Genomic DNA, 16,976 nt, shown 5'->3' with positions numbered 1-16,976 from the left:
CCATCTTGTGGGGGAAACGAATAAGCCTTTTGACCAGCCCAGTAGTGAATCCTTCCTGGAACCCAATTAGTTGAGCAGGTATTTCTAAAGGTAATGTTGCTGTGGGTATTTTGCATGGGCAGAGAATTAATATAAAATGCTGTCTGTTCAGTACTTGTTTGTTCATTCATTCAACAGACACTGAGTTGTGAGTGAACTGGGTCGAGCTCAGGAATCTTTTCTGCCATTCAGTCAGATGCCACATTCATCTGCCAGGGACTAAGACTGGGGATGTGAAGCACAACCCAACACCAGAAGCAGCCACAACGCCTACCTTGTAATCTTCTCTGCTTATGGTTGTTGCTGAGTCTCCCTGAGTGATTGACAACTAAGCCCTGTTGAGTGACAGACCAGAGTTTCCTCTAATCCTTAAACTATAGGGTGTCCTGCAGCCTTCTTCACAGGATGAGCTAGAGTCTAAGTGACTAACTGAATTCACGTGTTGCAAATTTCTGACATATGGGTCTTTGATGTTGTTACAATCGATTTCTGCGGATTAAAACCAAAATTCTTTTCTTCTGCACCATGCATCCTGTGCTGCTCTTAATTAGTCTTTCCGTTGTTTTTCTTCTACCTGGATTTAAGCCTCTTTTCTTATTTGGAACATTTCTGACTGCCTCAGCTTTCATGTCTCCATCCCCACATTTGTTACTACAGCTGATGTCATTGGACTGTGAGCTTCCCTGACTAGTGCCTCGAAGGTGAAGCTCATGCTTGGAGCCCCGTCCATTTTTAACTGTCAGGGCGAGCCTGCGTCTCTGTCAGGCTCTCTCACACACATCTCTGCCTGTGGTTCCCACTTGCTTTATGAATGCATGGATGGATGTGTTTATTTCATGCTCTCTCCCTGACTGCCTAACCCTTCCTGAGGGCAAAGACCAGGGCTGTGTTACTCAGCACTGTGGAAACCTGGAAGAAACCAGTGGGTTGTTTAATGATACTCATTCCTCTCCAGATGCTTGTTATTTATTTTTTTAACATTCTCTTTTCCAGTATGGTTTATCATAGGATCTTTTTTAAAAAACTATTTGCAGAAGTCAGAGACCTTACTGTATTTTTTATGATTTTATTTATGTATTTTTGGCTATTCTGTGTCTTCGTTGCTGTTCAGACTTTTCTCTAGTTGCAGCAATTGGGGACTACTCTCTAGCTGTGGTGTGCAGGTTTCTCATTGTGGTAGCTTCTCTTGTTGCGGAGTATGGGCTTTAGGGTGCACGGACTTCAGTAGTTGTGGCTCCCTGGCTCTAGAACATAGGCTCAGTAGTTATGGCCCACAGGCTTAGTCACTTCACGGCATGTGGGATCTTCCCAGAGCAGGAATGGAACCTGTGTCTCCTGCATTGGCAGGCAGATTCCTTACCACTGAGCCTCCAGGGAAGGCCCTGCCATAGGATCTTGAACATAGTTCTCTGTGCCATACAGGAGGACCTTGCTGTTTATCCATCCCAAATACAATAACTTGCTTTTTTTATTAGTTTTATTGAAATATAGCTGATCTGGGGCTTTCCCGGTGACTCAGATGGTAAAAATCTGCCTGCATTCATTCCCTGGGTTGAAAAGATCCCCTGTAGGAGGGCATGACAACCCACTCCAGTATTCTTGCCTGGAGAATCCCCATGGACAGAGGAGCCTGGCGGGCTATAGTCCATGGGGTTGCAAAGAGTCAGACACCACTGAGCAAATAAGCACACGGCTGATTTACAATGTTTTTAATTACTGCTGTACAGCAAAGTGATTCAGTTATACATATATATATATATATACATGTGTATATATACACATTACATTTTTTAATATCCTTTCCATTATGGTTTACAAGTGCTTGTATTAGCAGCAGTTTGGCAGGATAGTTAAAGTCCCAGATGCTAAAGCCTTGCTTTGTTCCAGTCCCAGCTATGCCTCTTGCTAGTTGTGGAAGCCCCATGCCTCAGGTTTCCCATCTCTGTAAAGGACAAGTAATTAGTACTTATCTCACAGCATTGTAAGAATTGAATAAGTTAATGTATGAACAGGGCTTAGCCATGTAGCATGAAAGTATTGACTATTAATATTTCTTATTGTCATGTATTTTTTTTTTCTCTTTCTTGAAATTCCCTTGTGTCAAATTCACTGGTAATTTTCACAGTCCTTCATGGACCAAGCAGGGGCTGTGAAATGCCCCCTTGGTAATTCAGATACCGTATAGGTGGTTGGTCTCCTTGACAGATTCGCAATAGAAAGAGATTTTTAAAAATTCCTTTTTCTTATTAACTGCCTTCATGAAATCTATATAACGTTCATATGTGCACACACAAGACACTGAACAGTTAAAAAAAACTTAAAAAAAAATCTATTCACAAGCAAGTGTCAGTGAGATATTAATAGAAATATAAATGAAGACACAGGAAATGAAAAAGAGAGCCAAACTGAGCTGTGAATTGTGATGCAGTCAGCTAAGCTTTCAAGCATATTGTCTGGTTCACCTTCTTCCAAGCAATTTGGTTTCTCTTGTTTTACAACTTCCCTGGTGGCTCACATGGTAAAGAATCTGCCTGCAATGCAGGAGACCCAGATTCAATTCCTGGGTCGGGAAGATCCTCTGGAGAAGGGAATGGCAACCCACTCTAGTATTCTTGCCTGGAGAATCCCATAGACAGAGGAGCCTGGTGGGCTACAGTCTGTGGGGTCACAAAAAGTTAGTCATGACTGAGCGACTAACAGTACTGCTGCTGCTTAACTACTCCTTATCATGTGTGTTTTTATATCCTGTTCTTGAACAGCTTCAGTGGCTCACCTACCAAATCAGAGATGAAAATGGAACCTATTTGAAAGGAGCGGGTGGGTGGGTGATTTTATTATTCCTTCAGTAAACACCTGCTGAGCTGCTGGTGCCAGGCACTCATCTGGCATTACCAAGGACCGTGGGACAATTGACACCGCTCCTGCCTCCAGGAGAAAGACGTGAACAGACAGTGGCAGCAGGGTGTGATGGATGTGACAGGAGGGCAGTCTGTGGTGGCGGCACCACTGAAGCTTTCTCACATACACTTGAGCTGCGTCTGAGGTTGTTCTTACATGCAGGTGGCTTTGGAACCGAAGGTGCCTGGTCAGGCAGAAAAAAAAAAAAGAGGCAAACTCAGGGAGATCAGAGAGGGGCTGGTTTAGCATCTGAGCAGGATGGATTTCAGTGGGAAGCGGGGAGCCTTGCAGAGACACCCAGCAGGGCTGGAAGCGGTGGGGTGGGTGTTTAGGCGTGTGCATTCTGGTGGCCCCCCCGGCAGTGGGCAGGAGGTCTGAAGCCAGAGACTGGCTCAGAGGTTCTCGAAATGTCTAGGTGAGAAACAGACAGAGTGGGGCAGTGGGAGTGCCTGGAGGAGGGGAGCCCTGGAGGGGATGGTGAAGGAGCAGAAACAAAGGGGTTTCCTGACTGGGTCACCAGGAGGGGAGGCCTGAGTGGGAGGGGAGACCTGTGGGGGAGGGGAGGCCTGAGGTAGAGGGGAGGTTTGCCCCGTGCTACACTGGGGATTGCTCTTTCCTAGCACCTGGAACCACATGCATCCTCACAGTAACCTTCATGGGTTATTGAGGGCACGTGTTCTGCTGGCTGATTGGTGGGGACTGCCTGGCCAACAGACTATGCAGAGCAGGGATCCATGGTTAGGGTACAGAGGGGGCAGTGAGCACCAGGTTTCTCCCAGGCAATTCCATGCAACATCTCCTGCAACAGGAGCCCAGGTCTCTGCCCCACCGCCAACCCAGTTTCAGTGTCTGTAACCCCCTCACCTGGGTTCAAGCTGGGCTGGTCTGAAATTGGGTTGGGGGATGTCATTTCAAACTTGGGAGAAAAATCTACGTTTTCTGGTAACACTTGAAATAAAAATACTGCTGCGGGTTGACGCAAACCAACCAAGGATGTAGCATCAGACTAGTCAGAGCTGGGCCTCTGTGACCGCCGCCGCATAGCTTGCTTTATTCAGGGAGGCCTGGCATGTTCTTGGTCTGAGAGACTCTCTCTCTCTGGATTTTGCTGCTCGCTTGCCTTTTGTGGCTCTGTGTTCTGTGAAAATTATCACTATGTGTCTGCTGTGTCCACTCATCAGAGGCTTTCAGAACAGAACTCTTTATCAGTCTGGTGCCAGAGCCCAGAGGCACTGTGTCTGAACCTTTTTCCCGCTGCAGCCCACACAGACAGGCCAACACCAGTACAGGTTACAGAGAAGAAGCTGCTGGGAACACCTCCCAGGGACTGAGAACCAGTAACCCCAGCCTTGGGCATTCAGTCTCAGTCTCTTTTTTTCCTCTTCCTCATCAATCATTTATTAAGTTGTTTTTTCATCCAGTAGATATTTACCGAGCATTTCCCCTGTGGTAGCTACATTTATTTTTTATTTATTTACTTGGCTGTGCCAGGTGTATTTGTCAGATGGGATCGAGTTCCCTGACCAAGGATCGAACCTGGGCCCCCTGCACTGGGAGCATGGATTCTTAACCACTGGACTACTAGACAAGTCCATTTTAAATAGATTATGGGACTTGATTAGTGCATATTCCTTTTTTTCAAATTTACTTTATTGATTTACAATGTTGAATTAATTTCTACTGTACAGCAAAGTGATTCATTCAAAGTGTACATTCTTTTTCCTATTCTTTTCCATAGTGGTTTACCACAGGATATGGAATATAGTTCTCTGTGGTATACAGTAGGAACTTGTTGTTTATCCATTCTGTATATAATAATTTGCATCTGCTAACCCAAACTCCCAATCCATCCTTCCTCCACCCTCCTTCCACCTTAGTAAACACAACTCTCTTTGTCCATGAGTCTGTTTCATAGTTAAGTTCATCCATGTCATATTCTAGATTACACCTATAAGTGATACCATACAATATTTGCCTTTCTCTGTCTGACTTACTTCCCTTAGTATGATAATCCCTAGGTCCATCCACTTTGATGCAGATGCCATCATTTCATTCTCTTTATGGCTGAGTAATGTTCCATCGTATATATGTACTGCATCTCCTTTATCCACCAATTAATGCAGACTTCAATAACAGACAGAAACGGCTCTGATCAATCACTTGTAACTGGAGAATTCAGAAAATGGGAGATTTCTCCGTAAAGACTAAATATTCTGGCATAATAAGCATTAGTCACTCAGTTTTGTCCATCTCTTTGTGACCCCATGGACCAGGCTCCTCTGTCCATGGGATTCTCCAAGCAAGAACACTGGAGTGGGTTGCCATTTCCTGCTCCAATTCTGGCATAATGGGAGACCTTTATAGAAGGTCAGCCAGTGGCCACCGACCTCCATGTCCCCTCCTGGGGACCATGAAGAAGGAGCAGAAGGCTCAGGTTTTGGGCCTCTTCCCTGTGTCAGCCCCCAGTGCCACCCACTCCAACGCCAAGGGCTTTGTTTCTCTCACTCTCACCCTGAGGAGTGTTCTTATTTGCCCTTGTTCATTCATTTACTCAGCACCACTGAGAGCATGTGTTTATGGATGAAGGGAGTAAATAAATAAATAGCAGCTTCTCTTAGGAAAAGCTTTGAGAAAGAAAAAAAACTGGACGTGGGCATGAGGCCTCACAGGACAAGGTGGTCAGGCACGCCTTGTCAGGTGACAGCTGGATTCAGATGTAGGTTCCATCTGCACTCTTTGTGGAACAAACATGGTAAAAGAGAGAAACGTCAGGAAGGATGTGAAATCATTTGCTCTAGCACATGTCCCTCTCTGAAGTTTTATTTTACTGTTGTTGGAAGTCAATAGATTTCACGCTTATCATTATTATCTTCATGCAGGCATGGAGAACAATTTCATCTCAAGTATCAGTCTCTAGTTAATTGACAGTAACTCCCTGCAGGGCCAGGAAAAGAAGAGTTTTGAGATTCATTTCAAACTCGGTGGGGAAGACTGACTCCATCAGTTATTCAGCATCTGCCCCAGATAGAGGAAGGGATGGGGGACTTTGGCAATATGACATCATGTATTTGTTTTCGTTGGGTGGATACTAGGTACTTTCCATTGACTTCAGTATCTAAAAGATGGTAATTGACTGTTTCTTGACTTCCTACTTTTGCATTCCAGTCCCCTATAATGAAAAGGACATCTTTTTGGGGTGTTAGTTCTAAAAGACCTTGTAGGTTTTCATAGAACCATTCAACTTCAGCTTCTTCAGCATTACTGGTCAGGGCATAGACTTGGATTACTGTGATATTGAATGGTTTGCCTTGGAAATGAACAGAGATCATTCTGTCGTTTTTAAGATTGCATCCAAGTACTGCATTTTGGACTCTTTTGTTGATTATGATGGCTACTCCATTTCTTCTAAGGGATTCTTGCCCACAGTAGTAGATATAATGGTCATCTGAGTTAAATTCACCCATTCCAGTCTGTTTTAGTTCGCTGATTCCCAGAATGTTGACATTCACTCTTGCCATCTGCTGTTTGACTACTTCCAATTTGCCTTGATTCATGGACCTTACATTCCAGGTTCCTATGCAATATTGCTCTTTATAGCATCAGACCTTGCTTCTATCACCAGTCACACCCACAACTGGGTGTTGTTTTTGCTTTGGCTCCATCTCTTCATTCTTTCTGGAATTATTTCTCCACTGGTCTCCAGTAGCATACTGGTCACCTACTGACCAGGGGAGTTCATCTTTCAGTGTCCCATCTTTTTGCCTTTTCATACTGTTCACAGGGTTCTCAAGGAAAGGATACTGAAGTGGTTTTCCATTCCCTTCTCCAGTGGACCACATTCTGTCAGACCTCTCCACCATGACCCATCCATCTTGGGTGGCCCTACATGGCATGGCTTAGTTTCATTGAGTTAGACAAGGCTGTGGTCCATGTGATCAGATTGGCCTGTTGTCTGTGATTGTGGTTTCAGTCTGTCTGCCCTCTGATGCCCTCTCTCAGTGCCTACCATCTTACTTGGGTTTCTCTTACCTTGGACATGGGGTATCACTTCACAGCCCCCAGAAGTCAAAAAACACCTGGAGTAACAGGCAAATTTGGTCCTGGACTACAGAATGAAGCAGGGCAAAGGTTAATAGAGTTTTACCAAGAGAACACACTGGTCATAGTAAACACCCTCTTCCAACAACACAAGAGAAGACTCTACACATGGATATCACCAAATGGCCAACATCGAAATCAGACTGTCTATATTCTTTGCAGCCAAAGATGGAGAAGCTCTATACAGTCAGCAAAAACAAGACCAGGAGCTGACTGTGGCTGAGATAATAAACTCCTTATTGCCAAATTCAGACTTAAATTGAAGAAAGTAGGGAAAACCACTAGACCATTCAGGTATGACTTAAATCAAATCCCTTATGATTATATGATGGAAGTGAGAAATAGATTTAAGGGACTAGATCTGATAGACAGAGTGCCTGAAGAACTATGGACAGAGGTTTGTGACATTGTACAGGAGACAGGGATCAAGACCATCCCCAAGAAAAAGAAATGCAAAAAAGCAAAATGGCTGTCTGAGGAGGCCTTACAAATAGCTGTGAAAAGATGAGATGCCAAAAGCAAAGGAGTAAAGGAAAGATATACCCATCTGAATGCAGAGTTCCAAAGAATAACAAGGAGAGATAAGAAAGCCTTCTTCAGCGATCAATGCAAAGAAATAGAGGAAAACAATAGAATAGGAAAGACTAGAGGTCTCTTCAAGAAAATTAGAGATACCAAGGGAACATCTCATACAAAGATGGGTTCAATAAAGGATAGAAATGGTATGGACCTAACAGAAGCAGAAGATATTAAGAAGAGGTGTCAAGAATACATAGAACTGTACAAAAAAGATATTCACGACCAAGATAGTGACAATGGTGTGATCACTCACCTAGAGCCAGACATCCTGGAATGTGAAGTCAAGTGGGCCTTAGAAAGCATCACTATGAACAAAGCTAGTAGAGGGGATGGAATTCCAGTTGAGCTATTTCAAATCCTAAAGGATGATGCTGTGAAAGTGCTGCACTTAATGTGCCAGCAAATTTGGAAAACTCAGCAGTGGCCACAGGACTGGAAAAGGTCAGTTTTCATTCCAATCCTAAAGAAAGGCAATGCCAAAGAATGCTCAAACTACCACACAATGGCACTCATCTCACACACTAGTAAAGTAATGCTCAAAATTCTCCAAGCCAGGCTTCAGCAATACGTGAACTGTGAACTTCCAGATGTTCAAGCTGGATTTAGAAAATGCAGAGGAACCAAAGATCAAACAGCCAACATCTGCTGGATCATCGAAAAAGCAAGAGAGTTCCAGAAAAACATCTATTTCTGCTTTATTGACTCTGCCCAAGCCTTTGACTGTGTGGATCACAACAAACTGTGGAAAATTCTGAAAGAGATGGGAATACCAGACCACCTGACCTGCCTCTTGAGAAATCTGTATGCAGGTCAGGAAGCAACAGTTAGAACTGGACATGGAACAACAGACTGGTTCCAAATAGGAAAAGGAGTTCGTCAAGGCTGTATATTGTCACCCTGCTTATTTAACTTCTATGCGGAGTACATCATAAGAAATGCTGGGCTGGATGAAGCACAAGCTGGAATCAAGATTGCCAGGAGAAATACCAATAACCTCAGATATGCAGATGACACTACCCTCAGGGCAGAAAGTGAAGAACTAAAGAGCCTCTTGATGAGAAAGAGGAGAGTGAAAAAGTTGGCTTAAAGCTCCGGTCCCATCACTTCATGGCAAATAGATGAGGAGACAGTGGAAACAGTGGCTGACTTTATTTCCTGGGCTCCAAAATCACTGCAGATGGTGACTGCAGCCATGAAATTAAAAGACACTTACTCCTTGGAAGGAAAGTTATGTCCAACCTAAACAGCATATTGAAAAGCAGAGACGTTACTTTGCCAACAAAGGTCTATCTAGTCAAGGGTATGGTTTTTCCAGTAGTCATGTATGGATATGAGAGTTGGACTATAAAGAAAACTGAGCACCGAAGAATTGATGCTTTTGAACTATGGTGTTGGAGAAGACTCTTGAGAGTCTGTTGGACTGCAAGGAGATCCAGCCTGTCCATCCTTAAGGAGATCAGTCCTGAGTGTTCATTGGAAGGACTGACGTTGAAGCTGAAACTCCAATACTTTGGCCACCTGATGTGAAGAGCTGACTCATTGGAAAAAACCCTGATGCTGGGAAAGATTGAGGGCAGGAGGAGAAGGGGACGACAGAGGATGAGATGGTTGGATGGCATCACTGACTCAATGGACATGAGTTTGGGTAAACTCCGGGAGTTGGTGATGGACACGGAGGCCTGGCTTGCTGCGGTCCATGGGTCGCAAAGAATAGGACACAACTGAGCGACTGAACTGAACTGAATTGACTGTTAAATTCTCATTAGCATTCAGTGCAATGATAATAAATGAATAAATAGGGATGTGGTCACCGTATAAGCCCCTTAAAATGGGTATATGTCAGGAATTGCTTATCCCCAAAAGGAAGTTAGACTTTGTCCTGCATTCAGAATTAATGAGAGTTATAAACCAATGATGGTAACACAAGCTTTCCCTCACTCCTCACTTCAGAATGTTTTTAATCAAAACAAGAAACTTCAGATGAATTCATTCTTCCATTGCTGATTCATATGACCTGAAAAGCCTTTTGGGCCCTATCCTTGCAGAGTTTCTGCAAAGCCTTTCACAAACTATACACAGCAAATATACATGCTAAGTCACTTCAGTCATGTCTGACTCTGTGCTACCCTATGGACTGTAGCCTGCCAGGCTCCTCTGTCCATAGGATTCTCCAGGCAATACTGGAGTGGGTTCCCATGCCCTCCTCCAGGGAGCCTTCCCGACCCAGGGATTGAACCTGCATTTCTTATGTCTCCTGCTTTGGCAGGGAGGTTCTTTACCACTAGCTCCACCTGGGATGCAAATGTAAATATTAACAAATGCCTGCAGTTGAGGTTAAAAACATCTGACTGTGTTCTGCAGAATTTATTTAACAACAGGATTTTGAGTCAGAGAAGAAGCATATCTCCCTTGTCCTTACATTTCAGTTTGCTTTTAGCTTTAAAAGGCAAGCAAGGGAATTCCCTGGCAGTCCAGGATTAGGACTCTGCACTTTCACCACCAGGGCCTGGGTTCAGCCACTAGTTAGGGAACTAAGATCCCACAAGTCTCACAGCACTGCCAAAAATTTTTTTAATTTTATAAATAAAGAAGAAGAAGAAGAAGAAAAGGCTGGCAATATTCCAGGTATTTGGATGATCGAAAATATTGGGCTGAGCTAGGTAGAGAACATGAAAAGTCTCTTTCCTATATGATCATCAAGTTTTGTTTTGCTTTTAATAGTGCGAACCCCAGGGTTCTCCTACACCAAGGAAGTGATGAGGATAATAAGCTGGGGTTAGACCAGACGCTCTCATTGTGTTCCTATGATCCCAGTGTTGGAGATACTGAAAAAGGTCATTTTGTGAGGTTCAACTCTCTTAAATTACAGAGAAGTGCATTTGGTGAAATTTAGTGTTTGTACTGAAGTATTCAAGGTGATGACAGTGCTGGGACTAGTGGCTGAACAGGGCTCTCAAATTCACAAACTAGTGAAATGAGTTTCGTTTCTAGTATTGGAAATGAAATGTTTGGAAAGCAGAAAAGTGAGAAAAAATGAGAGAATGTCCTTTAGGGCCAGGAAAATCACTTGCTTATGTGAGAATTAGAGTGATAAGTGGCACATAAGAGGTTAGCTCATATCAGGGTTAGTTGGTACACATAAGTATGGTACAACATAAGTTGATACACGTTAGTTGGGCAGAGCAGCAAAAAATCAACAAGCACACATACAAGAAGGTGGACAGGGTCTTCAGAGAGGACCCGAGAAGGTGTAATAATACTGCAATGTGAATTTCTAAATTCTTGTACTGGGGCTTCCCTAATGGCTCAGTGGTAAAGAATCTGCCCGCCAACACAGGAGACATGTGTTCAATCTCTGGATTGGAAGATCCCCTGGAGAGGGAAATGGCAGCCCATTCCAGTATTCTTGCCTGGGAAATGCCATGGATAGAGGAGCCTGAAGGGCTACAGTCCATGGGGTCGCTAAAGAGTCAAACACGACTTAGAGATTCAACAGCAACAACATGGTTGCCCTACAAAGTTTCTGTAAGATATAAAGGAACAAGGAAAGACTATAGGCTCTGTTATGTTGTATCTTTATTGCTCTAAGTTCTACTCCTAGGCAGACTCTTCCTGAGGTATTTTCACATTATTAATAAAAGCAATAGGAACGAATGAAGAAGCAGTGTATTTCACAAGTTTCCTGTGTGCCGGCAGGGTGGTGGGAGCAGGTGTCCTCAGGTGGGCTGCACAATCCTTCCCCTGCAGAGTGGGCAAATGGTGGAGCTCTAATAGGTGCAGGGGAACAGGAGGGAGCAGGGAAAGTCAAGGTCAGAAGGTGGAAGCGCGAGTTTCTAGAGATACGCATTTACAAAGGGATTGTTCTGCTTTGGTATTTGTAGGAGAATTAGCTGTGTGTAGGAGAAAGAAATTGATGGAGATTTTTGTGTTCATTTATTTATTCATTTGATGCTGCATCCTTGCTCTCTTCCCAAAACTGTGCTGCATGGTAAGGGACTCAGTGGGCAGGTGCAGGGTCCTGCCAAACAGGAAGGACTGCTAACTCAGGGAGGATCTTGAGGGTTTGGGGTCTTTCTGAAGGTCCACTGGCCTTCAGGAGCTAGAGTAATTGGTTGAATAAGGCAGTAAAGGCCTGGCATGGGAAAGGAATGTTCTATCTTCCTATATATCTACATATATATATATATCTTTTTATTATTATTTTTGGCTGTGGTGGGTCTTCATTGCTGTGCGTGGGCTTTCCCTGGTTGCAGTGAGCAGGGGCTACTCGTCTTTGTGTGAGGGCTTCTCACTGCGGGCTTCTCCTGTTGAGCACCAGCTCTAGAGCACTGGCTCAGTAGTTGTGACTCATAGGCTTTGTTGCTGCATGGCATGGGGATCTTCCAGGACCAGGGATTGAACCAGTGTCCCTTGCATCGCAAGGCAGATTCTTAACCACTGGACCACCAAGGGAGCCCCTTCTATGTATATATCAATCAATCAGCAATTATGTATCATATGCGCATGCATGCATGCTCAGTTGCTTCAGTTGGGTCAGACTCTTTGCAACCCCATGCACTGTAGCCTGTCAGTGTTCTCTGTCCATGGGTTTCTCCAAACAAGAATACTGGAGTGGGTTGCCATGCCCTCATCCAGGGGATCTTCCCAACCCAGGGTTGGAACCCATGTCTCCTGTGTCTCCTGCATTTCAGCTGGATTCCTTACCACTAAGCCACCAGGGAAGTCCATGTATCATATACAGAGGGATAAATAGAAGTGAAAACACAGAAAACTGTGAGTAGTCAGGAATTTATTTTGAGTCCTTACTCTCTTATGCAAAGCCCATTATAGACAAGCATAGAGGTTAAGAAAGTTGAAGTCAAACAGAAGTGGCTCTGGTCCCAGCTCCACTCCTTACTAATTTTGTGACCTTGAACCATTCATTTAATGTCTCTAGATCTCAGTTTTTCCCCTCTGTAACACAAGCATAGTAATAATACCAACGTCACAGCACAAAACCAGGTTTGCTACACAAAATCACCTTGCCTGATGCTGGTGTGTAGCATGTACTTAGTAAATACTGACTCGCTGTCATTACAACTTTTGTTTTATTCATTCATTCCTCTTCCGGAGGAAGCCTCAGTTTAGAAATGTGTTCAGGTCACTGCTCATGAATGATGGAGCCTCCAGGCCTGTCTGGAGGTGGGTGTCTGAGGGAAGCTGGAGGAGAAGGCAAGACCAGACCTCAAAGAGCTCAGTACATTGAACTTTATCACAGAGGAAGTTCAGATGGAGCCTCTCAGGACCCTTAAGGTCAGGACCAACAAGTTCAGATTTGCATTTTAGAAAGATGCTTCTGGCAGCAAGGTGCAGGTTTAGAGATGGCAGTGGTGGCATCTGAAGGCCCGGCTGGGGGGCAGGGTTGGGGGTGAGGGTGCCAGGACCACATGCAGGTGGGAGCAATGGGGTAGGCTGAACTGGAGCTTTTAAAGCAAGAGATGCTGATGGGAGGTGGGGAGAGGGAGTGAGCGAGTGGGAGGGATTCAGCTGCTCCAGGGTTTCTGGCTGCAGCTGACTGGGGAGAGGGCAGTACCTTGGACCAAGATGGGGATCCCAGAGGCAGGAGCTTGAGTGCAGTAAGCTTGGGGTGCCTGTGAGACTCTGGGGGCAATGTCCACATGGCAGCCAGACATAGAGATGCAGAGTCAAGTTGGGGTTGTAGATGTTCAGTTGGGTGTTGAAAGTGTGGGTGGCAGCAACAGCGTTCAGGCAACTCTTGCACACCTCCAAGCACACTCTCTCCCCACCAGGCAGAGAGGTGGAAAGGCACACCTCCAAGCACACTCTCTCCCCACCAGGCAGAGAGGTGGAAAGGCAGCCAAGGTCACCACTTTCAGGGCTTTACACTCAAGTCCAAGGAGGAGACACCAAGCAAGACAAATAAAGGAAAAGTGTAAGTTCAGCTGTTGCTGAGTGCTAGCAGTATAATGGTAAAGTGCAAGCAGCTGACGCATTGACAATCTTTCATGAAGAGCTATGGAGACATTCATTAAAAAAAACCTGTACAGTTAAGCAAGATTATTATGAGTTATTGTAACCTCATAAGGCAGACTTATTTCACCATAGGAAAAAACCATGATGTTCTAAGAATACAAGAGAAAAAGACAATTACCCAAGACTGGGAGAACCTTTAAGTAGGTCAGCCTTTAAGAGGGAAGCACTTAGGCAAGAGGAAGAAGTCAAAATGAGCAGATATTCAGAGATGGGATAAAAGGCAAGTTCATAAATTCTGAGTTTAATCAGGAAGACAGGTACATGGGAACATGAAGACACTGTGCTGCTTTCTTTGTGGAAACACGTGCAGATGAGGACGTGATGCACACAGGCCTTTGAGCATGGGTACTGGTGAGGGTCACCTGCCAGGCAGGCGAGGGGCTCCAGTGCTGAGCGGGGTGAAGGCTGGAGGTGAAGGTCCCAGTGACTCAGGGGCACTTCTTGTGGGGAGGACCCCACGGATGTGCAGAACAAGCTGCTACACTGTGGAATGGGTAGGAAGGAGGAGGATGGGGACAGTCAGAGAACATGGGAATGGGGGTGTTCATGTAGATGGAGGGGTCACCAGTCAGCACTTCTAAGCCTGTTCCCAGATGACCCTCAAAGTGAAGCAAAATCAAGTGTGCTGTATAGAAAGTTTGAGACTCACTGAGTTAAGTACTAAGATAGCAAATCAGCCTTGGCAGCCAGAGCCCATGAGTGGGTGGCTGCAGTGGGTGAGTTTTTTCCAGGAGATGCATAGAGAAGGAGTGGAAGGCTTTGGAGAGGTGGCCAGCCAGTCCTCTTTTGTCAGCATCACCCTGGGGAAAGATACCAGACGTCAGGGTGATAGCTCTGGCTCAGCAGCTACTCCCCAAGCAGTGAGGAAAGGGAGCTGGGGAATAAGTTGGGAGTAGGGTGTCTTGTGTTAAACCATGCCAGCTCCTCCCAGAGCCGTGGCTTGGAGCCCATCCAGAGCCCCAAAGGCCTGCGGTGGTTTCATCCTACTCATCCTTGGATGTGAAGCTGCTGAGAGTGAAACCCAGGGTGACCCAGAACTGACAGGAAGCAGAAACCAATGCTCTGCTATCAAAGTGCAATCTCCTGCTTGCCTTTGGGGATCCTTGCCTTCCCAGAAGAACAGGACCACAGAGTACTAGGGAAGAAACAGTTATGGGAACATAAGGGTGTCATGACCCAGGAGATGGGAGCTGCGTTGGGGAGGGGACGCCTCAAGTGTCTGTTCATCACACGACCCCAGCCCCTTTTGCTAAAGTCCTATTGATTCTAACAGTTGTCCCCAGCATATGGGAATGGAATGATTGGTTTGGTGAATTGAGATATGGGCTTATGAGAGAAGGGGCTGGACAGAGCCTGGTAAATGCAGACTCTCAACCTGCCCCAGACCTGGAGGTGGAGGACACTGACCTGTCTGCGAGTGCCTTCCACACACATTGACGTCACCTCAGCAGGTGATACAGGGCCTGGGGTTCGGAAATCTGCCTGGTGATCTGACTGCCCCTGGGCCTGACCCCAGGGCTCCGGAGTAAAATCTCTGAGCCTGAGGAGGACATCAGTCATATAGTCAGCTTCCTAGAGCTTCTCCAGTTTTCGGAACTCTGTGTTAAGGTCTTTTTTTTTTGTTTTTTTTTCGGCTGTGCCATATGCTTTGTGGGATCTTAGATCCCTAACCAGGAATTGAACCCATGTCATCCACAGTGAAAGCATGGAGTCCTAACCAGTGAACCAGTAGGGAATTCCCCAAGGTAATATTCTCTGAAGTATGTTTTTACTGGCAATTTCAGAGTACCTAATTCTTTTTCTCTTTTCCCTTTCCACCAGGCACTGGGAAATCATGAATTTGATAATGGTGTGGAAGGCCTGATTGATCCACTACTCAAAGAGGTCAATTTTCCAATTCTGAGCGCAAACATTAAAGCCAAGGGGCCTCTAGCGTCTAAAATTTCAGGACTTTATTCACCATATAAAATTCTTACTGTTGGTGATGAAGTTGTGGGGATTGTTGGATACACTTCAAAGGAAACCCCTTTCCTCTCAAATCCAGGTATTTTCTTCTTTTACAGCACTCATTGCTTGAAAATAGGTGGCACTAAATCAGAGTGTGGCATTATTTTTCTGGATGGTTGGTCAAAGTAGGAACAGTGTGTGGTGTTGGACACATGTGGATGTCATTGAAATACCAATCTAGTGGTTTCCAGTTGCCCTAAGTAACTTCTTAAAGACCCTTGCTCTCCTGCTCAGTGAAATGTTGACATCAACAGTAACATTGCTTAATTCAGCATATTCAGAATTTGGATGAGAGGGCCATTTATATCCAGTGCTGATGTCAGAAGGAGTCATTTATTGGAAAATGAGAGTCACATAACTCATGCCCTTTTTTCTGTGGAACCAGGGAGCCCAGAGCCAGGGTTTTACCTCAATTTCCTTTTTTCTAGTATGATTATTCTATGTCTAGTTAGCTCCCTTTTTCATTATCTCTTGTTTTAATGGCTTTGTTGTATCTGGCTTTCTGGGAAATATTTATATATATATATATTTTTTTGAATGGTCGTGTGTGTGTGTGTGTGTGTGTATCATACAACAGATATATATGTATATCTGCTATAGCCATATATACACACACATATATCTGTATAACCCTAAGACCATTCAGAAAACCATTTTTGAGCCACTTTTACAGGGATGGTTTGGCAGTGAAAACAAAAAAACATTTTTCCTAAATTGCAAGTGAGTCACTCAGTCATGTCAGACTGTTTGCAGACCCATGGACTATAGTCCACCAACCTCCTCTGTCTGTGGGATTTTCCAGGCAAGAATACTGGAGTGGGTTGTCATTTCCTTCTCCAGGAGATCTTCCCCACCCAGGGATCAAACCCACATCTCTTTGCGCCTCCTGCATTGGCAGGCAAATTCTTTACCAATGTGTCACCTGGGAAGATTTTTCTAAATTATCCAAGTCAATTTTCTTTCCATATTTGAAGAAAAAAAGGAAACAAGGGTTTTTGGCAAGAACAAACTGATAAAGGAAATCTTAGAAAATGACAGAAATGTCATGTGTTTCCTGTTGCTGTTAAAGTAGTTGCAGGCCATCAGAAACAACACGAAAGTCAATGCACTTGACCCTGAGTGGTGTGAGCTCGGAAGCAGGGCTGGGCTGCTCTGCACTGCTGGGGACCTAGGGTTCGTCAGGCACCCTAGGCACCAGGTGACATCTCTCCCCCAAGCCTTTGCACGTGGTCCATGGCTGTGGCTGAAATCATTGTGAAAACGCCACAGCAGGCACCCGTGGACCTCATGAATTACTGGCTTTTGAAGAGCTGTACGAGTGC

The 16,976-nt window shown here is 44.9% G+C and overlaps 1 protein-coding gene across 1 annotated transcript in view; it reads left to right on the top strand.

Moving 5' to 3' along the window:
- NT5E (5'-nucleotidase ecto) overlaps positions 1-16,976 on the top strand; it is a 62,710-nt gene that overhangs the window by 12,722 nt on the left and 33,012 nt on the right. The window contains exon 2 of the mRNA XM_055535567.1: positions 15,469-15,691. Coding sequence (XP_055391542.1) covers positions 15,469-15,691 — 223 coding nt within the window. The remainder of the gene's footprint in view (positions 1-15,468; positions 15,692-16,976) is intronic.

Source organism: Bubalus kerabau, chromosome 9, assembly GCF_029407905.1.
Source record: "Bubalus kerabau isolate K-KA32 ecotype Philippines breed swamp buffalo chromosome 9, PCC_UOA_SB_1v2, whole genome shotgun sequence".
Classification (NCBI taxonomy): Eukaryota; Metazoa; Chordata; class Mammalia; order Artiodactyla; family Bovidae; genus Bubalus; species Bubalus kerabau.
This window is presented reverse-complemented; position numbering and strand designations above follow the sequence as displayed.